We start from the raw sequence: 22,721 nt of genomic DNA on the forward strand, positions 1-22,721 counted from the left end.
GACATTCAGACCGATTTTAGACTTAGTCAACAGGTGTCTTCTGATACCGCGTTTCAAAATGGAGACTATTCGCTCGGTTATCGCCTCAGTTCGACCAGGCGAGTTTCTGGCCTCGTTGGACCTCACGGAAGCATATCTCCATATCTGCATACAGCCGTTTTACCAGAGGTTCCTTTGGTTCTGCATTCTGGGCAGGCATTATCAGTTCCGAGCTCTCCCTTTCGGACTCACCACCGCTCCCCACACGTTCACCAAGGTAATGGCGGTGGTGGCGGCTCAACTTCGGAGGGAGGGGTTTCTGGTACATCCCTACTTGGACGATTGGCTGATTCGAGCGAAGTCCAAGCCTCTGTGTCAGATAGTGGTCCGGCGGGTTCTTCAACTGTTGCGGTCTCTCGGATGGGTGGTCAACCTTGCCAAAAGTCGTCTGACCCAGACACAGTCCCTGGAATTCCTGGGCACTCTTTTCGACACAAGGCAGGGCAAGGTATTCCTCACGGCCGAATGAGTGGTCAAGCTACAGAGACAAGTGAGGAACCTATTGTCTCTACAGATGCCACTGGTGAGAGATTATCTCAGTCTTGGGCTCCATGGCGTCCACCTTAGCTTTGGTTCCCTGGGCGTTCGCGCATCTGCATCACTTACAATCCGCTTTGCTGTCCCACTGGAATCCTGTCAGCAGTTTCATCTACCTCTTCCACTTATGGACCAGGCGAGAACCAGTCTCGAATCATCTGACGGGTGGAGTTCCCCTGGTAATGCCCGACTGGACAGTTGTCACAACAGATGCCAGTCTCTCTGGATGGGGAGCAGTTTGTCTGGGAAGGTCGGTACAGGGACAGTGGTCAATCAACCGCCTGGAGACCAGAGCGGGGTCTCTGGCCCTGCAAGCCTTCCTCCCAATGCTTCGGGGGAAGTTGGTCAGAGTCCTGTCAGACAACGCGACCACAGTGGCGTACATCAATTGCCAAGGAGGAACCAGGAGTCGACTAGTTGCGACGGAGGCACAACATTTGATGAGCTGGGCGGAACAACATCTCAGCAACATTGCAGCATCTCACATCGTCAAGGTAGACAACATACAGGCAGACTTTCTCAGTCAGCATCATCTAGATCCCGGAGAGTGGGAACTGGCCGAGGCGTTTCGTCTAGTCTGCGAGAGGTGGGGCACGCCCCACATGGATCTGATGGCCACTTTCCAGAATTCAAAGGCCCCACGGTTCTACAGTCTGCGCAGAGAAAGGGGGGCAGAGGGAGTCTATGCTCTGGTCCTTCCCTGGCCGACAAATGTGTTACTGTACGTGTTTCCTCCCTGGCCCCTGATAGGCAAGGTGCTTCGGCGTATAGAACTTCACCCATCGGAGGTAATTATGGTGGCGCTGGAGTGGCCCCGGCGCCCGTGGTTTGCAGATCTCCTCAACTTGGCAGTCGCGGCCCCTCTTCGGTTTCGGGAGTCCGCAGTTCTTCATCAAGGCCCTGTCTGTTTGGAGGAGGCGGATCACTTCTGTCTCGCGGCATGGCTTTTGAAAGGCAGCGCTTGAAGAATAAAGGATATTCCGATGCGGTGGTAGCTACCTTGAGGTCACAGAAACCGTCTACATCCTTAGCTTATGTTCGGGTCTGGACAGTATTTGAAGAATGGTGTGTGGCTCGGGTAGTGGATCCTACGCGGGCATCGGTTTCCGACATTCTGGGATTCCTTTAGGCAGGTCTATCTTGCAGTTCCCTCTGGGTCCAGGTGGCGGCTCTGGGTTGTCTTCGGGGTTAGGTCCAAGGGGTATCCTTAGCTTTACACCCAGATGTGGCATGTTTTCTTCGGGGAGCTAAGCATTTGCGTCCTCCACTGCGTCATCTGTGCCCTTCCTGGAACCTAAATTGGGTGCTTTCAGCCCTATGTTCATCTCCTTTTGAACCTATCAAGCGGGCGACGCTGAAGGATCTTAAGCTGAAAGTGGTATTTCTAATTGCGATCTCATCAGTAGGAGGGTATCCGAGTTGCAGGCTTTGTCATGTAGGGAGCCGTTCTTGAGAATCTCGGATTCGGGAGTGTTGTTGAGGACGGTTCCCTTCTTCCTGCCAAAGGTGGTGTCCTCTTTCCATTTGAATCAGTCGGTTGAGCTCCCTTCTTTCCCCGAAGGGGAGCGGTCTGATCCAATGGCACGGGATATACAGAAACTAGATGTTCGCAGGGTGCTGCTGCAATATCTCGTAGTAACTAATCCCTTCCGTGTGTCTGACCATCTTTTTGTGTTGTGGAGTGGTCCGAAGAGAGGAAGTGCAGCCTCGAAAACTACGATAGCTCGCTGGCTCAAGGAGGCCATTGGGTCGGCATATTTGCTACGTGGGAAGGCTGTGCTGGTGGGCCTTCGGGCTCATTCTACGCGGTCTCATGCCGCTTCTTGGGCAGAATCTTTTCAAGTGTCTTCTCAGGAAATTTGCAGGGCAGCTACTTGGAAGTCGTTGCATACTTTTTGCGAGGCATTACCGTTTGGATGTCCAAGCCTTGACTGAGGGTGGATTCAGCGAGGGAGTGCTCTGAGCGGGACTCTCTAGTTCCCACCCTAGATAACTTGGCTCTGGTATATCCCAGTGTCTGGACTGATCCAGGTACATACAGGGAAAGGAAAATTAGTTTCTTACCTGATAATTTTCGTTCCTGTAGTACCACGGATCAGTCCAGGGACCCGCCCATATCTGTATGTTTGTAATTCTGAAGTAACAGAATCCGCTCATATTCTTTTCCTGGATATTTGTGTTATATTTTATCATTGTTCACTCCTTTGGTTCTGGGAATTCTGTTCCTGTTGGGGGTTTTTGGACTCTGTTTTTGTAGGCGAGGTATAGTTAGCTAGGTAGTTTGGTTGGTTGTTCCATTCTGCTTTGATATTACGTAAGACTGAGAGGCTGTGGGTGGCACCCTGGTATATGACAGAGCCTGTCAGTCTTGCTCTGTCTCCACCTGCTGGTGCGGAGGCAAAACCCAGTTGTCTGGACTGATCCGTGGGTACTACAGGAACGAAAATTATCAGGTAAGAAACGAATTTTCCTTTAGCTGCTTTAAATTTTGATTGAAAAAAAATTTCAGAAAAAGTGTGAGGGAAGGGGCAGGAACCTCTGCTCAGTGAGCAGTGCTGCAGTGGCCGACCAGCTGGGCTCCCTAGCGTTTCGCCGGAGCCGGGAGAGTGTGAGCAGCAGCATTAATTTTGTTTTCCCGGGGGGGAGAATCCTTGTTCTGTGGGCTGTGATGTTCGCGTGCCTAGTTTGTTTTTTCCCTTACTCTGGCCTTTCAGCGTGATTGCACAGGCCGCCGGCAGAGGTCATGTGGGCGGCGTCACTTGGTAGCACGGTGCTAGGACTGTTTTTCTCACAGGCTTCATGGCAGAAAAGCCATTAAAGGAGGCCTGCAGGGCCTGTAGGCTATGGTCAGTCCAATTAAATGCACACTCCTTCTGCACCAGGTGTGATTCGGGAGAGGAGGGGTCCACCCTCAAGCTGGCAAAATCCACGAAGGCTGCCCGGACCACGGGACCATGGCAACTCAAAGGGGTACCCGTCCACAAGGCAGATGACAAACGCAATTTTCTGTCTAGACGAGACTCTGATGGGCCGCCTTCTCTGCTTTCTCCTGGGGAGCAGGAGTCTAAACAGATTCAGGAGGGGGAGCTGGAGTCAGGGATCCTTGATTCGGGTCCGAAGGGCTTTTCCCCCAAGTTTATTCTCTTGATGCACAAGGTCTTTTTGGCTTGGCAGCATTTGGGCGAGTGGGTTTCCTTGGGGAGGAGACCAGGACCCACCCAACGGTCTAGACTAACTCCAAAACTTTCTGGACGTGGGTGCCTGTTCCTGGGGCCCTGTATCTCGAGTGTGGACTCGGATGACGCTGAGTCGCTGTGTGGATCTGGATAGGAACCTGGATGGAGACAGACCCCCCATATCAGGACCTGGACAGGGACAATGTGGACCTCAGGAAACCCAACACCAAGGGAGATGACTCTCAGGTGGTCCAACTATTTAAGAAGGAGGAACTTCGACCCCTCATCCCACAGGTCCTGGGAGAATAGGGGGTGAAGCTGACTCAAGAGGAGTCAGATAGTGAAGGTGTCAATCTGGGCCTGGATGGCCTGCAGGGCCCGCCTAGCGCATGTCCTGTGCCTAAAGATTTAGAAGCTGATCAGCCCGGAATGGGATTCCCTGGAAGTGGGTTTGAAGGTCGGCAGGGCAATGGCAAAACTTTATCCCTTGTTGGAGGAACACTTGGACTGTCTGAAGATTCCAAAGATGGACGAAGTCACAAAGAAGACTAAGATTCTGGTGGTGAGGTCTGCCACTCTGAAGGACGTTCAGGACTGCAAACTGGAGATGCAGCTGAAGCGCATGTTTGAAGTGTTTGCTCGCGAGTTTGCGCGCCATGGTGTGCTTGAGCCTGATGCAACATGCTTGCCTGTGCTGGATCCAGAAGCCGCAAGAGCAGGACTCGTCGGAGGTCCTATCCCTGGTCCAGGCAGCCCAGTTGGAGGCTAGGGTGGCCTATGTCAGCCAGAAATATGGTCTCAGAGGTGGCTGAATGTAGTCTTCTCTGGCTGTGCAATTGGACATAAGAACATAAAATGCCATGCTGGGTCAGATCAAGGGCCCATCAAGCCCAGCATCCTGTTTCCAACAGAGTCCAAACCAGGCCACAATAACCTGGCAATTACCCAAACACCAAGAAGATCCCATGCTACTGATGTAATTAATAGCAGTGGCTATTTCCTGAAACAAAGAACAGAAAGGAAACAATGCTTCTAATAGCACCATATTAACCATGTGAAAGTTGGTTTCCATGGCTACACACTGTAAATAGCTCCGCCAATCAAATTACCAATATTTCCAACTCTGTTAACTCTGGATCAATCCTTAACCTCAGTCTTCAGTGACTAGCATTAGCTTGGATGTTTAAGGCCAAATGATTTCAGAAATTATCTTCCTCAAAGTGAAGAGTTCTGCTAGAAGCAAGGAAACCAGCTACTAGTAAATTATATAACTCTAAATGGAAGAGATTCTCAGAATGGTGTTATACAAAAGACAGATGCCCTTCACCTGTTCAGTTCCAACATTACTTGATGCATCTGGACTCAGGAATTAAGCGGGCCCTTACTGAATTAGACTTAAATACAATCTCTGCTTATTACCAACATCTAGCAAGACAGCCAATATCAAGAATTGTTAGAAAAATTTATTGAAGGACTTCTATAATTTAAAACCTCCAATAAAATCATTGCCACCTTAATGAGGCTTGAATGTAGTATTAACACAGTTGAGGGCACTATATGAGCCTATTGCTACAACAAATTAAATTTGATGCATGAGACACTATTTAACTACAATAACTTCAGCCCAGGGAGTAAGTGAATTAAGTCCTGGTTACCTACTCTCCTACATCTAGAAATTAAAAAATAGTGATACCAGGATTCAGTGCAGCTTCTTCATCTGAACCAAACTTTCTCACAGGACAAGCAGGATGGGTGACATCGAGGATGGAGCCCAACCACGGAAAACTTCTGTCAAAGTTTCAGGAACTTTGACTGGCCCCTACTGGGCATGCCCAGCACGACACCAACCCTGCAGCCAGCAGGGGTCTCCCTTCAGTCTTCTTTTTTCCGCGCAGCAGTAGCCACGCGGTCAAAGAGCTCTAAACCACGTTCCTGACAGGAATTCTTCACTTAGAAATTTCTGAAGAAAATTTGCCCCTCAGGGGTCTCCCTTCTTCAAATTTTTTCATCCGCGGAACTTCGGTAAGTTTTTTGCCGTCGTTTGACCGACTTCCGTCGAGTTTGGCCCTTGAGGCCTGTTGGCAGTCGACAGTCCCGCGGCTAAATTTTTGGCCTATGGCCATGGCATCGGGGTTCCGTCGATGTCCGGGACTGTACCCGAACTATGTCAATCACAGACCCGCATAGAGTCTGTGTTTTGTGCTTAGGAAGCGAGCATGATGTCCTGACTTGCACCAAATGTGCCCTAATGACACCAAAAGGTCGCAAAGCCAGAATGGAAAAGATGGGACTCCTCTTCCATGCTCGGACCCCAACGCCATCGATTGCATCGACGTCATCGGAACCGGCACAGTTGAAGTCTCATCGACAGCCCTCCGGTGACCGTCCGCCATCGACTTCACGGCCATCGACTCCTGTCCCTTCCCCTGATCGAGGGGATCAGAAGGAGAAACATCGCCATCGACGTCATAAGTCTCGGCCCGTCGAGGAATCGATGTCATCGACCTCCGTACCGTCCGAGCCTCCGCCAAAGAAGTCTCGACCAGAAGTGGCACCGTCCACTCCTGTCTCGCAGACACCGAGGCAACCCTCACCCTTCCGGGGTTTGGGAGCCGAGATTCCACCGGTGACGGTGGTCCCTCCGGCTCAGCCTCAGCCTCCCTCTCCCGTCGAGCCGGGTCTCGTTACCCCAGGTCTCCGGGCAGAACTGGACCGGCTGGTCCAGGAGGCCATCGACAAGGCGATACTACGGTTCCAGACTCCTCCGGCACCGAGAGTGGAAGCGGTCACCAATCCGATTCCAGCAGCACTGGCGCCGCTGCTTGCCTGGATGGAAGTGCTCATGAATGCCCTTCCGGCAATACCCGGATCACAGACAGCATTCTCATCAGGTGGAGAAACACCGTATCTAATTCTCCCTTCGGGGGTAGTTCCATCGGTGCCTTGTCGTCCCTCACCACCAATACATTCCTCGGGGGCGATACGCACATCAGCTCCACCGAGGATGCCGGCGCCGATACCGGCATCGATTCCATCGAGGATATTCTCGATGCCCCTGGTGATTCCTTCGAGTTTCTCGGAGCCTCAACCGGGGCCTTCAGGTATTCAGCCCGCTCATGCTCCTAAGGGTCAGCAACCTGATCCTTATGACACTTGGGGTGATACCTCGACTGACTCCGATGATTTGCCTTCACCACCCTCTCCTCCGGAGAGTAGAAAGCGTTCTCCCCCTGAGGACCTCTCTTTCATAAATTTTGTGAAGGACATGTCAGAGTTGGTCCCTTTCCAGCTTCAATCTGAACAAGATGACAGGCACCAGATGATGGAATTGCTCCAATTCCTTGATGCCCCTAAAGTCATCACCTCTATTCCAATTCATCAGGTTTTTCTAGACCTTCTCAAAAAGAAATGGGAATCTCCTGGATCTGTTGCTCCGGTAAACAAAAAAGCTGACTCTACCTACCTTGTACAAGTCAGCACCTGGCTTTCAGAAGCCACAATTAGACCATTCTGTTGTGGTAGAATCAGCTCAAAAGAAAGCTAAACGAGTAAAGCCACATTCTTCCATACCTCCTACTAAGGACAACAAATTCCTAGATAGTATAGGTAGGAAGGTATACCAAGGAGCCATGCTGATTTCTAGGATAGCTTCTTATCAGCTGTATATGACTCAATATAATAGTCATCCTTAAACAAATGCAGGAGTTCTCCGATGCCTTACCAGAACAGTTCCAGCCACAGCTTCAATCCCTACTAAATAAAGGATTTGAAGCTGGGAAGCATGAAATAAGAACAGCTTATGACATCTTTGATGCTTCCACTAGACTTTCTGCTACGGCTATCTCTGCTAGACGCTGGGCTTGGCTCAAGTCATCTGACCTTCGTCCGGAGGTTCAAGACAGACTCTCTGACTTGCCTTGTCTAGGGGATAACTTGTTTGGTGAGCAGATTCAGCAAATTGTTGCTGAACTAAAGGATCATCATGAGACACTTAAACAGCTCTCATCCATTCCTCCTGACTTGCCTTCTAAACAGCCGTTTAGAAAAGACTCCAAAAAGTCTTTCTTCCGGCCACGGAAGTATTATCCCCCACTAACCAAGGCTAGGCCTGCAAGGTCTTACCATAAAACTCAACCTCGCCAGTCTCGTAAACAAAAGCCCGCACCAGCTCCACAACCTGGCCCTGCGGCGGGTTTTTTACTCTCATTTAGAGAGCACTTGCCAAACCCCTCTTCCAGCCATACCAGTAGGAGGTCGGCTGAGCCACTTTCTAGAAAGGTGGTGTCATATCACCACAGATCAGTGGGTGATAGCGATTAATTGCACAGGGTTACCATCTCAACTTCCTGACCCTACCTTCCAACTCCCCACCCCTGCAGGCGTGGAGACTCACCGATCACTCTGTTCTTTTAGAGCAGGAAGTTTCTCTTCTCCTACAGTCAAACGCTATAGAACCCGTTCCTCCCTCACAACAAGGACTAGTTTTCTACTCCAGGTACTTCCTGATCCCAAAAAAGTCAGGGGGACTTCGTCCCATCTTGGACCTACGGGCCCTCAATAAGTACCTTCACAAGGAGAAGTTCAAGATGGTAACCCTGGGCTCACTTCTCCCTCTGCTGCAAAGAGGGGATTGGCTATGCTCTCTAGACCTCAAAGATGCATATACCCACATTGCGATCACGCAATCTCATCGCAAATATCTGCGTTTTCTAGTAGGCCGAAATCACTACCAATATAGAGTGCTACCTTTCGGCCTAGCATCCGCACCACGAGTTTTTACCAAATGCCTCGTAGTAGTGGCAGCTTTTCTGAGGAAGGCAGGTGTCCACGTCTACCCCTACCTGGACGATTGGTTAATCAGGGCCCCAACCCAGCAGATAGCTCGGTCCTCCCTGACCCTAACAATTCAAACTCTGCTTTCTCTAGGGTTTCTTGTCAATTACAACAAATCCTACTTAGTCCCATCACAGACCTTATCCTTCATTGGGGCGGACTTTGACACCTTACAAGCAAAAGCCTTCCTTCCTCATCCACGAGTTCAAATCCTTATGTCCCTAGCTCGCCACCTGCAGTCTCAACCCACAGCTACAGCTCGCCAATTCCTCATTTTACTGGGACATATGGCCTCCTCAGTTTGTGACTCCCATGGCCCGCCTGGCCATGAGAGTCATGCAATGGACTCTGCGACTGCAATGGACACAAGCTGTTCAGCCTCTGTCCTCCATTGTTTGCATCACCGATGCACTCCGTCTGTCTCTTGCCTGGTGGACAAATCAATCCAACCTCCTACAGGGCTTGCCTTTTCTTCCACCAGATCCCCAGGTAATCCTCACCACCGACGCTTCAAACATCGGTTGGGGAGCCCATGTAAACAATTTACAAACTCAAGGGTTCTGGTCACCAGAGGAAGCCAAACACCAGATAAATTTCCTGGAACTGAGAGCAATCCGATATGCTCTCAGGACCTTTCAAGATTGCCTATCAAACCACACAATCTTAATTCAGACGGACAACCAGGTGGCCATGTGGTACATAAACAAGCAGGGAGGCACAGGCTCCTTCCTTCTGTGTCAGGAAGCTGCGCAGATCTGGGCAGAAGCCCTCTCCCACTTTATGTACCTCAGGGCCACCCACCTGCCGGGAGTAGACAATGTATTGGCAGACCAGCTGAGCCGTGTCTTCCAACCACACGAATGGTCACTCGACCCCTTGGTAGCGACTTCTCTGTTTCACAAATGGGGTTATCCCCACATAGACCTCTTTGCGTCCCCTCAGAACCACAAAGTGGACAATTACTGCTCTCTCATTCGGAGCCAGCACTCTCGGCCGAGGGATGCATTCTCCCTCACGTGGATAACCGGGCTGCTCTATGCATTCCCTCCACTTCCTCTTCTATCGAAGACTCTCGTGAAGCTGCGTCAGGACAGGGAAACTATGATCCTGATAGCACCGCACTGGCCACGCCAAGTGTGGTTTCCCATACTCCAGGATCTCTCCATCCGCAGGCACATTCCTCTGGGAAAGGACCCGCATCTGATCACTCAAAACGACGGATGCCTCCTCCATCCCAACCTCCAAGCCTTGTCCCTGACGGCATGGATGTTGAAAGGTTAGTCCTTCAACCATTTAACCTTTCGGATTCAGTTTCTCGTGTCCAGATCGCTTCACGAAAGCCTTCCACAAGGAAATCTTATTCCTACAAATGGAAAAGGTATACATCATGGTGTACTTCTCAGTCCCTTGATCCCCTTTCCTGTCCAATCTCTAAATTCTTGGACTATCTCTGGCATCTATCAGAATCAGGTCTAAAGACCTCTTCCATTAGAATGCATGTCAGTGCGGTAGCTGCCTTCCATAAAGGTATCGGGGGTGTCTCTATTTCAGTACAACCCCTTGTTACACGTTTTCTTAAAGGATTGCTCCATTTGAAGCCACCTTTATGACCTCCGGCCCCATCTTGGGACCTTAACCTGGTTCTTAGTCGCCTTATGAAACCACCTTTCGAACCTCTTTACTCCTGTGACTTAAAATATCTCACATGGAAAGTATTATTCCTTTTGGCTATCACTTCAGCTCGCAGGGTTAGTGAATTACAGGCCCTAGTTACCTATCCGCCTTACACTAAACTCCTGCAGGACCGGGCAGTACTCCGCACTCACCCTAAATTTTTACCTAAGGTAGTTTCGGAGTTTCATATTAATCAATCCATTATACTACCTATCTTTTTTCCCAGGCCCCACTCCCAACTCCGGGGAACAGACTCTGCATACCCTCGACTGTAAACGGGCTCTAGCTTTTTATCTAGACCGTACAGTTGCCCACAGGAAGAGCACTCAATTATTTGTCTCTTTCCATCCTAACAAGTTAGGGCAACCTGTGGGTAAGCAGGCTCTTTCCTCCTGGTTGGCGGATTGCATCTCCTTCTGCTATCAGCAAGCTGGCATTCCTTTCCAAGACCATGTCAAAGCACACTCTGTGAGGGCCATGGCGACTTCAGTAGCACACTTTCGATCGGTGCCGCTTCCTGACATCTGCAAGGCTGCAACCTGGAGTTCCCTCCATACATTTGCAGCCCACTATTGTTTGGACAAAGCTGGAAGACAGGATTCCATCTTCGGCCAATCTGTCTTGCGTAACCTTTTTCCAACATGATGTACCAACACCCTTCCACCTTCCTGGTAGGGTGCGGATGCCCTCTCCCAAATTCCACCCCAGTTGTTGTGCCTGTTGCACCCCATTGGGTACATTTGGTGCATGTTAGGACATCCTCAGCTCGGTACTCACCCATTTGTGAGGACAACCATCCTGCTTGTCCTGTGAGAAAGCAAATGTTGCTTACCTGATGTAACAGGTGTTCTCACAGGACAGCAGGATGTTAGTCCTCACGAAACCCGCCCGCCACCCCGCGGTGTTGGGTTCGTTTTTATTTTATTTTTCGGCACTGCCTGTAGCTTTGAAACAAGACTGAAGGGAGACCACCAAGCCACCAAGGATATAGCAAATGTTGCTTACCTGATGTAACAGGTGTTCTCACAGGACAGCAGGATGTTAGTCCTCACAAATGGGTGACATCGAGGATGGAGCCCAACCACGGAAAACTTCTGTCAAAGTTTCTGGAACTTTGACTGGCCCCTACTGGGCATGCCCAGCACGGCACTAACCCTGCAGCCAGCAGGGGTCCCCCTTCAGTCTTCTTTTTTCCGCGCAGCAGTAGCCACGCGGTTAAGGAGCTCTTACCACATTCCTGACAGGAAACTCTCTTCTTGAACTTCTTTGAAGTAAAATCCACCCCACAGGGGTCCCTCCTCTATCTAAATTTAGCCCGCGGTGTTTCGGTAAGTTTTTTGCCGTTTTTCGCCGATTACCGTCTAGTTTGGTCTTCGCGGCCTGCTGGCCATCTACCATCCCACGGCTAAATTTTTGGTCAATGGCCATGGCGTCAGGGTTCCGACTGTGCCCAGATTGTACGTGCACCATGTCTATCACAGACCCTCAGAGTCTGTGTATTATGTTTACGGAGTGAGCATGATGTCCTGACTTGCACCAAATGTGCAAAGCCAGAATGGAGAAGATGGGACTCCTTTTCCATGCTCACACTCCGCCGTCCATCGCATCGACGTCCTCGGAACCGGCACAGTCGAAGTCCTTCCATTGTCGGCAACCTCCCGGTGACCGTCTGCCATCGACGTCTCCACGACCATAGACTCCCGTCCCTTCCCCGAGGATCGTGGGGATCGGAGGGAAAAGCATCGACATTGCAAGTCTCGGACCATCGAGGAATCTAAGTCATCGACCTCGGTACCGTCCGAACCGCCACCGAAGAAGTCTCGATCAGAAGTGGCACCATCCACCTCTGTTTCTGAGACATTGAGGCAACCCTCTCCCCATCGGGGTTTGGGAGCCACGATTCCACCTGTGACGGTGGTCCCTCCGGCTCAGCCTCCCTTTTCCGCGGAGCCGGGTATTGTTACCCCAGGTCTCCGGGAAGAACTGGACCGGCTGGTGCAGGAGGCTATCGACAAAGGGATGCAATGGTTCCAGACTCCTTCGGCACCGACTCCGCCACCGAGAGTGGAACCAGTCACCGACCCGATTCCAGCACCGCTGCTCGCCCGGATGGAAGCGCTCATGACCGCCCTTCCGGTGATACCTGGGTCACTGACAGCACCGGTGCGCTCCCGATGCCAATTTCATCGGGAGCAGAAACACCGTATCAAATTCCTCCTTCGGGAGTAGTCCCATCGATGCCGTGTCGTCCATCGCCACCGATACATTCCTCTGGGGCGATACGCACATCGGCTCCATCGATGCCTTCGATGCCCGCACCGATGCCTCCGAAGGTATTTTCGATGCCTCCGATTCCTTCGGGATTCTCGGAGCCTCAGCTGGGACCTTCAGGTATCCAACCCCCTCGTGGTCCTACAGGTAAACGTGACCCTTATGACACCTGGGGGGGGATGATACTTCCACAGATACCGATGATTTACCTTCACCACCCTCTCCTGCAGAAAGCGTTCTCCCCCTGAGGACCTCTTTCACAAATTTTGTGAAGGAAATGTCGGAATTGGTCCCTTTTCAGCTTCAATCGGAGCAAGATGACAGGCACCAAATGATGGAATTACTCCAATTTTTGGATGCCCCAAAAGTCATCACTTCCATTCCAATTCATCAGGTTTTTCTAGACCTTCTAAAAAAGAATTGGGAAACTCCTGGATCTGTTGCTCCAGTAAACAAAAAAGCTGACTCTACCTACCTTGTACAAGTCAGCACCTGGCTTTCAAAAACCACAGCTAGACCACCACTCTGTGGTAGAGTCCACTCAAAAGAAAGCTAAAAGAATGAAGCCATACTCATCCATACCTCCTACCAAGGAGAGCAAGTTCCTAGATAGTATAGGCAGAAAGGTATACCAAGGAGCCATGCTCATTTCCAGGATAGCTTCTTATCAGCTGTATATGACCCAATACAACAGGGTCATTTTTAAGCAGATACAAGAATTTTCAGATACCTTACCAGAACAATTCCAACACCTTCAAACCCTCGTACTTAAAGGATTTGAAGCTGGAAAGCATGAGATAAGAACATCTTACGACATCTTCGATGCTTCCACTAGACTATCTGCTACAGCCATCTCAGCAAGACGCTGGGCTTGGCTTAAGTCTTCTGACCTTCGCCCAGAGGTTCAGGACAGGCTCTCCGACCTGCCCTGTTTAGGGGATAATTTGTTTGGTGAGCAAATTCACCAAATAGTTGCTGAATTAAAGGATCATCACGAGACCCTTAAGCAGCTTTCATCGATTCCTTCTGACTTTCCTTCTAAACAACCTTTTAAGAGGGAACCCAAAAAGTCATTCTTCCGTCCACGGAAGTATTATCCCCCACACACCAAGTCTAGGTCAACGAGGCCGTATCAAAAGCCTCAGCCTCGCCAACCTCAAAAGCAAAAGCCCACAACAGCTCCGCTACCAAGCCCTGCGTCGGGATTTTGACTTTCACTTAGAGAGCAGATGCCTAGTCCCTCTACCAAACATACCAGTAGGAGGTTGACTAAGCCACTTTACAGAAACATGGCATCACCACAGATCAATGGGTGCTAGCGATAATTGCACAGGGTTACCATCTAAACTTCCTAACTCTTCCTTCGGACTCTCCACCTCTGCAAGCGTGGAGACTTACCGACCACTCTGTTCTTCTAGAGCAGGAAGTTTCCCTTCTCCTCCAGTCCAACACTATAGAACCCGTTCCTCTCTCACAACACGGACTAGGATTCTATTCCAGGTACTTTCTGATCCCAAAAAAGTCAGGAGGACTTCGACCAATCCTGGACCTATGGGCCCTCAAGTACCTTCACAGAGAAAAGTTCAAGATGGTAACCCTGGGCTCGCTTCTCCCTCTGCTGCAAAGAGAGTACTGGCTCTGCTCTCTAGACCTCAAAGATGCTTATACCCACATTGCGATAACTGTCTCATCGCAAATACCTCCGATTTCTAGTAGGCCAAAACCACTATCAATACAGAGTGCTCCCATTTGGCCTAGCATCCGCACCATGAGTTTTCACCAAATGTCTCGTAGTGGTTGCAGCGTTCCTCAGGAAGGCAGGCGTCCATGTCTACCCCTGCTTGGACGACTGGTTGATCAGGGCCACAACCCAGCAAACCGCTCTGTCTTCTCTGACCCTGACAATCCGAACTCTAATTTCTCTAGGATTTCTTGTCAACTACGAGAAATCCTACTTACTCCCATCTCAAACCTTATCCTTCATTGGAGCAGACTTGGACACTTTACAGGCAAAAGCCTTCCTTCCTCATCGTGTTCAAACCCTTGTGTCCCTAGCTTGCCAGTTGCAGTCTCAACCCACAGCAACAGCTCGCCAATTTCTCATTCTGCTGGGACACATGGCCTCCTCAGTTTGTGACTCCAATGGCCCGTCTGGCCATGAGTCATGCAATGGACTCTGAAATCACAATGGCTCCAAGCCACTCAACCTCTGTCGACCATTGTTCGCATCACCGATGCACTCCGTCTGTCTCTTGCCTGGTGGAAAAATCAGTCCAACCTCCTACAGGGCTTGCCCTTTCACCCACCAGATCCTCAAATAATTCTTACCACCGACGCTTCCAACCTCGGCTGGGGAGCCCATGTAAACGGTCTACAAACTCAAGGATTCTGGTCTCTAGAGGAAGCCAAACACCAGATAAATTTCCTGGAGCTTCGAGCAATCCGATACGCTCTCCGGGCTTTTCAAGATTGCCTATCAAATCACATAATCTTGATTCAGATGGACAAGCAGGTGGCCATGTGGCACATAAACAGGGAGGCACAGGCTCCTTCCTTCTCTGTCAGGAAACTGCGCAGATTTGGGCAGAAGCCCTCTCCCGTTCCATGTACCTCAGGGCCACCTACTTGCCGGGAGTAGAAAATGTTTTGGCAGACCGGCTGAGCTGTCTTCCAACCACACGAGTGGTCACTCAATCCCTTGGTAGTGACCTCTCTTTTCCAGAAATGGGGTTATCCCCACATAGACCTCTTTGCGTCCCCTCAGAGCCACAAAGTGGCCAATTACTGCACTCTCGGCCCAGGGATGCATTCTCCCTCCCGTGGACAACCGGACATTCCCTCCACTTCCTCTTCTGTCGAAGACTCTTGTGAAGCTACGTCAGGACAAGGGAACCATGATCCTGATAGCACCGCACTGGCCACGCCAAGTGTGGTTTCCCATATTCCAGGATCTCTCCATCCGCAGACACATTCCCCTGGGAACGGACCCGCATCTGATCACTCAAAACGACGGATGCCTCCTCCATCCCAATCTCCAAGCCTTGTCCCTGACGGCATGGATGTTGAAAGGTTAGTCCTTCAACCACTTAACCTATCGGATTCAGTTTCTCGTGTCCTCATCGCTTCACGAAAGCCTTCCACAAAATCTTACTCCTACAAATGGAAAAGGTACACATCATGGTGCACTTCGCAGTCCCTTGATCCCCTTTCCTGTCCAATTCCTAAATTTTTGGACTATCCTTGGCATTTGTCAGAATCAGGTCTAAAGACCTCTTCCATTAGAATGCATGTCAGTGCGGTAGCCGCCTTCCATAAAGGTATCGGGGGTGTCCCTATTTCAGTACAACCCCTTGTAACACGCTTTCTTAAAGGCTTGCTCCATTTGAAGCCACCTTTACGTCCTCTGGCCCCATCTTGGGACCTTAATCTGGTTCTTGGTCGCCTTATGAAACCACCCTTCGAACCTCTTCACTCCTGTGACCTTAAATATCTCACATGGAAAGTGATATTTCTTCTGGCTATCACTTCAGCTCGCAGGGTTAGTGAATTACAGGCCCTAGTTAACTATCCGCCTTACACTAAACTCCTGCAGGACCGGGCAGTACTCCGCACTCACCCTAAATTCTTGCCTAAGGTAGTTTCGGAGTTTCATATTAATCAATCCATCATACTACCTATTTTCTTTCCCAGGCCCCACTCCCAACTCCGGGGAACAGACTCTGCATACCCTCGACTGTAAACGTGCTCTAGCTTTCTATCTAGACCGTACAGTTGCCCACAGGAAGAGCACTCAATTATTCGTCTCTTTCCATCCTAGCAAGTTAGGGCAACCTGTGGGTAAGCAGGCTCTTTCCTCCTGGTTGGCGGACTGCATGTCTTTCTGCTATCAGCAAGCTGGCAATCCCTTTCAAGACCGTGTTAAGGCACACTCTGTGAGGGCCATGGCGACTTCAGTAGCACACCTTCGATCGGTGCCGCTTCCTGACATCTGCAGGGCTGCTACCTGGAGTTCTCTCCATACATTTGCAGCCCACTACTGTTTGGACAAAGCTGGAAGACAGGATTCCATCGTCAGCCAATCTGTCTTGCGTAACCTTTTTCCAACATGACGTACCAACACCCTTCCACCCGGTGGGGTGCGGATGTCCTCTACCAAACTTCACCCCGGTTGTTGTGCCGCCTGCACGCTGTTGGGTACTTTTGGTGCATGTTCGGACATCCTCAGCTCGGTACTCACCCATTTGTGAGGACAACCATCCTGCTTGTCCTGTGAGAAAGCATATGTTGCTTACCTGATGTAACAGGTGTTCTCACAGGACAGCAGGATGTTGGTCCTCACGAAACCCACCCGCCGCCCCGCGGTGTTGGGTTCGTTTTTCTTATTTTATTTTTTGGCACTGCCTGTAGCTTTGAAACAAGACTGAAGGGGGACCCCTGCTGGCTGCAGGGTTAGTGCCATGCTGGGCATGCCCAGTAGGGGCCAGTCAAACTTCCAGAAACTTCTGTCAAAGTTCCAGAAACTTTGACAGAAGTTTTCCGTGGTTGGGCTCCATCCTCTGTTACCCATTTGTGAGGACTAACATCCTGCTGTCCTGTGAACACCTGTTACATCAGGTAAGCAACATTTTGCTATCTACAGCTCCTGGGCTTCATGGTAACCTCCTTAGATTAGGTTCAGTGGGCCAGTGCCCTTGTGTCCCCTGCAGTTTTTCCATATCTTGCTGGTCCCCTCAGTCTCAGGACTACAGTTTGGGGTTTTTTTCTCTCAGGGTCATTGAGGCAAAACCTCTCTTGGGGGGGGGTGGGGGGTGGTGATTCCATTGAGCTTTCTTAGGAGAATGTCTAGAACCGCCTCAGATGCAAGATTGTTGGGGTGAGGAGCCAACTCTACCAGAACTGGGTTGCTCAGGGGGCCTGGTCACAGGAGGGCTCATGGTCTGTCCAGCAGGCTGGAAACCAGGGCCTTCAGACTGATTTTGCTTCTCCTGTCTTTGAAAAAAAAATAGCAATCTGGGTTCTGTTTGACAGCCTCAGTAGTGGCAGTCAGACACATGGAGTCAAGGAGTGTCCAAGATATGAACCTTCTATTTTTCAATAGGTGGAGCAGAATCTTCTGCAATTTCCACTGCTCTTATTGTAGGACTGGGAAGCATCCAGTCCTTTTCTCTCTTCAGAGATGTTTGTTCCTAGAGAATGGGAGCTCAACTGGGAGACTATTTAGAAAGTGGATCAATGGGAATCTCCACATGTGGTTCTAATGTCAACTCGAAAGCATGTCAAGACACTCTGATTCTTCAGTTATTACTGAAAATACAGCTCCAAAGGATAGACTTTCTGGTCCAGCTGTGTTCAGAGGGACAGCTGTTTCCTCCCTGGCTAGAGGGGACATTGATAAAGATAGCAAAACAGGTTTTTTTGAGCCATTCTAATGGCTTTGGATTGGCCAAACTGTCATTGGCATACAGATCTTGTGACGCTACAGGTTTATTCTTCAATATGATTCCTAGGGGATCAGAGTTAGATTTTCAGAGAGGTTTTGGCTCCATTTATTTTATGGCATAGTTCTTGAAAGGTTGCAATTACATAGTAAGGAATATTTCCTCTGTAACATTGAAGGCCCGTAAGAATGCTATTTCTCTTGCTTATGTTTGCAGCATGTTTCAAACAGATGCTAGATTGAGTGGGCTGTATTGCTGTAACAGATACTTCCAACATTTTGACCTTCCATGAGAGGGTTGCATTCAAGTTTGATCCCAAATGTGTCTGCAGTTTTAAGTGACTGCCATCTATTAGAGGTACAATTCAGGGGTTTTGTGTGTTGCCCAGATTTTCTCATTTCCCCCAAGGGGTATAATGTCTTTACTATGACACTTCCTTTTAGGTCCTTGGTTCCTCAGTGGGACTCTAATTTGATTCAAAGTGAGCTTGCTATACAAGCCTCTTAACAGAGCTTTTCTTTAGGTTTTATTGCTGAAGATTGTTTCTGGTGGCCATTTGTTCAACTAGAGGCATTTCTGAATTGTAAGTTGTCTTGTAGAAATCCTTTTCTGGCCCTCTTGTTTTCAGTCCTTTATCTAAAATGGCTTCTGTATTCCACTTAAATCAGATACTATCTTGACTGGTGTTTACAAGAGGGGAATGTCATGGTAAAGTCATTCCAGTTATTGGATGTCAGGTTCTTGATAGGGATTAGTCTTTAATCGTTTTCAGAAATCGGACAGTATTTTAACTGCAGAGCTTTTTAGTGACAAAGCTTCTTTCGCTTGATGGTTTAAAAGGAAGAAAAAGAAGCAATCAATTCAGCTTATTGAAAAATTGGCATATTCCAAAAGGTCCTTTGGGCAAACTCAATGAAAGCTCAAACTTCTTGGGCAAAGCTTCCACTCTTGTTCTTGGATATTTGTAAGGTGGTCACTTGATCTTTACATTCTTTCACTAAACACTTTAATCTGGATGTTGATGTAAAAGAGGACTCAACCTTTAGAACTGGTGTTTTCAGGGAAGCTCTTAACTTCCTCCTTCCCAGCTTGGGTATTTCCCCCATGTCTGGACTGCTGTAGCTAGATTATGAGGAAGGAACTTAGAATTTCCTTTTTTTGAATCATGCTACAGCAGTCAGGATCCTCATAGGAAGATGGGCTTGTGCAGTCTTTGATAAATGAAGAGGAAAAGAAGCAAAAAGTAAACCTCTGGTTGCCTCTTAATCTCTGTAAACCAATGTAAACTGCTTCAAAGATAAGTTTGGAAGGATCAAGTGTCTCAAATTATGTATTTAAGAATTTTAATCTGTTAGGTTTTTTTTCTTCCATGGCTTTGACAATACTGGCTTTTTATTGGTACTGCACTATGGTAACTATCAGTGATGTCAAGGAAAAAGGCGTGACCTGTCACCATTTGCCAGTAGAGGGAAATAACCCATATGTCTTGACTGTAGCTGGATTCAAGGAAGGAAATTATCAAGTAAGACTAGATTTCTCCATATGTATTAACTTAAGTTGGTGTTTTCAAACTTCGGGCCACAACCCAGTATTGGGTCATGTTCTGGCCCTCCCACCCATTCTGCTCACGCAGCAGTTCTGTGGAATTGGCAGAAAGCATTGTGCCACTGAATATTTCCTTCTGATGCATAGCCCTCCGAATGTTTGAGCTGTGGAAGACACACAAACCCATGCTATTCTCACAATAATTGCTAAGAGTCATGGGAGCATAGTTTCCATGCAGCTCAGTGATTAGACCATGCAGAGCCATGGATCAGTTGGCACATCCAGAAAGCAAACAATTGGTGGGGAGAGTAATGAGGCATGTAAGGAAGAAAGGAATGGGGATGGAGGGAGAGAACATTGAGGGCTGGGCAGGGAAGTGTTTCCCAGCCCTCTCCTGGAAGCACACCTAACTAGTCAGATTTTCAGTATTGCCACTGAATATGCATGAGACTTCTATATCCTGGGTTTCGCTAGTATATGGAAACCTTTCTCATGTATATTCATTATGGATATCCTGAAAACCTGTGGTTAGATATGCCTGCAGGAGAGGGTTGGGAAACACAAATAGAGGATGGAAAAAGAGCATACTTAATTATGGGGGCAGCACTTATCTTTTGATTGGAAGGAGATTGGGAACAGGCAGAACACCTGTCACTTAAGTGTAAGAGAAACAACCTTAACTGACCAATTTCTAATGTTAATTATGAAGAGGTTATTGCCCTTATTTTATGAAAACTCATGTTAGATAATGTTTGGGGCAATGGCATTGAGGGTTTTTTCAGTTGTCTCGATTGCAAGGGGGGGGGGGGGGTTAAGTCCTGAAAATGTGACTGGCTTACATCCAACTACAGTAGACATGCAGTATTTTAACTTCAACAATATTTGTGGCATCACAATATACTTCTCCATTTTTTGTTATAATTGCATATGGTAGTTGACAAAAGCATATAGGCTGTCCATTCTTCCCCACTGGGTAATTTCTTGGTCGTGAGACTTGGTGTTAAGATGTCCTCACTAATCAGAATTGAAGCCCTTATATGCAGCACCAAGGTTTGTTTTAGGGTATATTTAGAACTATGTTCCACAAATGCATGTAATATACAAAAAAAAATAACTCTTTTCAAATGGCGTATGACAGAGGATGAAATTTGGAGTCCCATTGCCGTAGTCACAAATTCACTACCACAGCCAGGGAAGAGAGGATGAACAGGTGGCTGGCGCACAGCAGATATGCACATCTGATTGCTACAGCAATAGGGACCAGAAGCACATACTGTGTCTTGAACAACCAGCTTGCTGTGCTAACTGCTGATGTGGAGGAACATGTTCTTCCAGTCATTGGGATGGATTCTTGCAGCCAGGTCCAAAGTGGGAAGAGAAGAGTGATCTGCTTATCCTGGTCATTAACAATGAAGTTTCACTCACCATGTTTCATACCCTGATGTTTGTTGAAGTAGTTTCAAAGAGCACTGCTTGAACACTGTTCCCAGGAGCTGGTATTTAAAAGGTTAAACTACAGCTGAGAATTTTAGCGTTCTGCAGTGGAGAGTGTTCATTCTTTTCTCTTGTTCTCTGAAGATATGCCCAGACAAGCATTCTTAGCCCATCACAGGATGAGTGTTATGCTGTGGAACAGCACTGCCTCTTTCATAGAATAGTAGATTTTAACCTTTTAATAGTGGTTGCAGAAATATTTTTGAAGGTCAAAAGTGATAGTGGAGAAATTGATTTCTGGTGCCATAAACTTTCACTCATTTTTCTTTTTGTTTTACAGGAACCCACAGATGTAAAAGATGAACTATAAAACTCTGACCTCGTCTTCTGGGGGGAGGGCATGGATTAAATCTGTTCACTGTAAAATGTTGGGGCAAATGGGATTTTTTTTTAAGGTTTGTTTTTTTTTAACATTCCTCATGAATGTAAATTTGTACTATTTATGAGTATATTCTTGATGTAAAATCTTATGTGAACAAAAATAAATGTTCACTGTCCTGTTCCAACTGAAGTGTCAACTCTGTCCTACGGTATTTTCCATTTAAAAAAAACAAAACAAAACTGCTAGTTCTGCCATTCTTAACTACCAGGAGGTATAGCTTTTGGGAAGTGTTTTGTTTTGGAGGGGGGGGGTTGTTTGTAAATTTAGACTTGATTTTGGGGGGGGGGGGAGACATTTATTAGAGTAGGCTCTGAACTTCCAGTTTTCAGTATGAATGTGAATTGATTTATAAAGATAGTTACCATCAAATGTTTGTGTGAAAAATTCTTGTTATATGTATTGAATATTGAAGAAACATGCCATAACACCAATACTAACTGGTTCAACAGTTTCCACAGCTGTGTACCTTTTTTGTTTTGTTTTTAATTAAAATAACAGGTTGTCCTTCAACCTTTTTTTTAAATGTCTGTTGCAAGGTTACTTAAGACTTCAGACAAAGCAGAACTTGTACTAGGTATTTGTACCAAATCTTTATCTCCTATAAAAATGCAGGAAAATTCTTCACTTATTTTCAACTACATATAGGGCAAAGGCACTGATTCTCTAATTTTAAGGAATTCTTTATACTTTCCCATTTTGGGAAGGGAGGTGTACAGAAACATTAGCAATAACAAAAGAATTATACATGTCACAAATTCCAGTCTCCTGAAAAATTGTTGAATTGTTCAGCTGCAAATCTACAGAACTCTTATGAAGCTAAACAGTCTCCACTGTGAATCTTTATACCTGAAGACAAGGCCAGATACATGAGCTCCACATGCACTAGAATAGATAGCCATTAATGCTTGGATCATACTGGTTGGTATCGGGGGCAGATTTGTGTACTCCCAAATAATTGCTGGTGAATAAATTCCTGCACCTGTTTGCAAAGACTCTGAATAGCACAAGTGTTCATAAAGTTAATGACCAGGGTAAGAGGAGATATCTATTGTTTTCTGTTAATTTTCAGGGCTGAGTTAGACATATGTGAGTGACATCTGGCAACACCAAATGGACCTCATTCTCAAAGTTGTTAGAGCTTTTCTCACAGGACAAGCAGGATGGTAGTCCTCACATATGGGTGACATCAGATGGAGCCCAATCACTGAACACTTTTGTCAAAGTTTCTAGAACTTTGACTGGCACCACTGAGCATGCCCAGCATGGCACTAACCCTGCATCCAGCAGGGGTCCCCCTTCAGTCTTTTTTTTTTTCCCCCGCAGAGGTAGCCA

The 22,721-nt window shown here is 48.0% G+C and overlaps 1 protein-coding gene across 1 annotated transcript in view; it reads left to right on the top strand.

Annotated features, from left to right (window-relative positions):
- Positions 1–21,513, top strand: part of HSP90B1 (heat shock protein 90 beta family member 1) — a 172,603-nt gene extending 151,090 nt beyond the window's left edge. Inside the window, exon 18 of the mRNA XM_029601500.1 lies at positions 21,288–21,513. Within this exon, the coding sequence (XP_029457360.1) occupies positions 21,288–21,317 (30 nt within the window). The 3' untranslated portion in view covers positions 21,318–21,513. The remainder of the gene's footprint in view (positions 1–21,287) is intronic.
- The last annotated feature ends 1,208 nt before the right edge of the window (positions 21,514–22,721 follow it).

This window comes from Rhinatrema bivittatum, chromosome 4 (genome assembly GCF_901001135.1).
Source record: "Rhinatrema bivittatum chromosome 4, aRhiBiv1.1, whole genome shotgun sequence".
Taxonomy (NCBI): Eukaryota; Metazoa; Chordata; class Amphibia; order Gymnophiona; family Rhinatrematidae; genus Rhinatrema; species Rhinatrema bivittatum.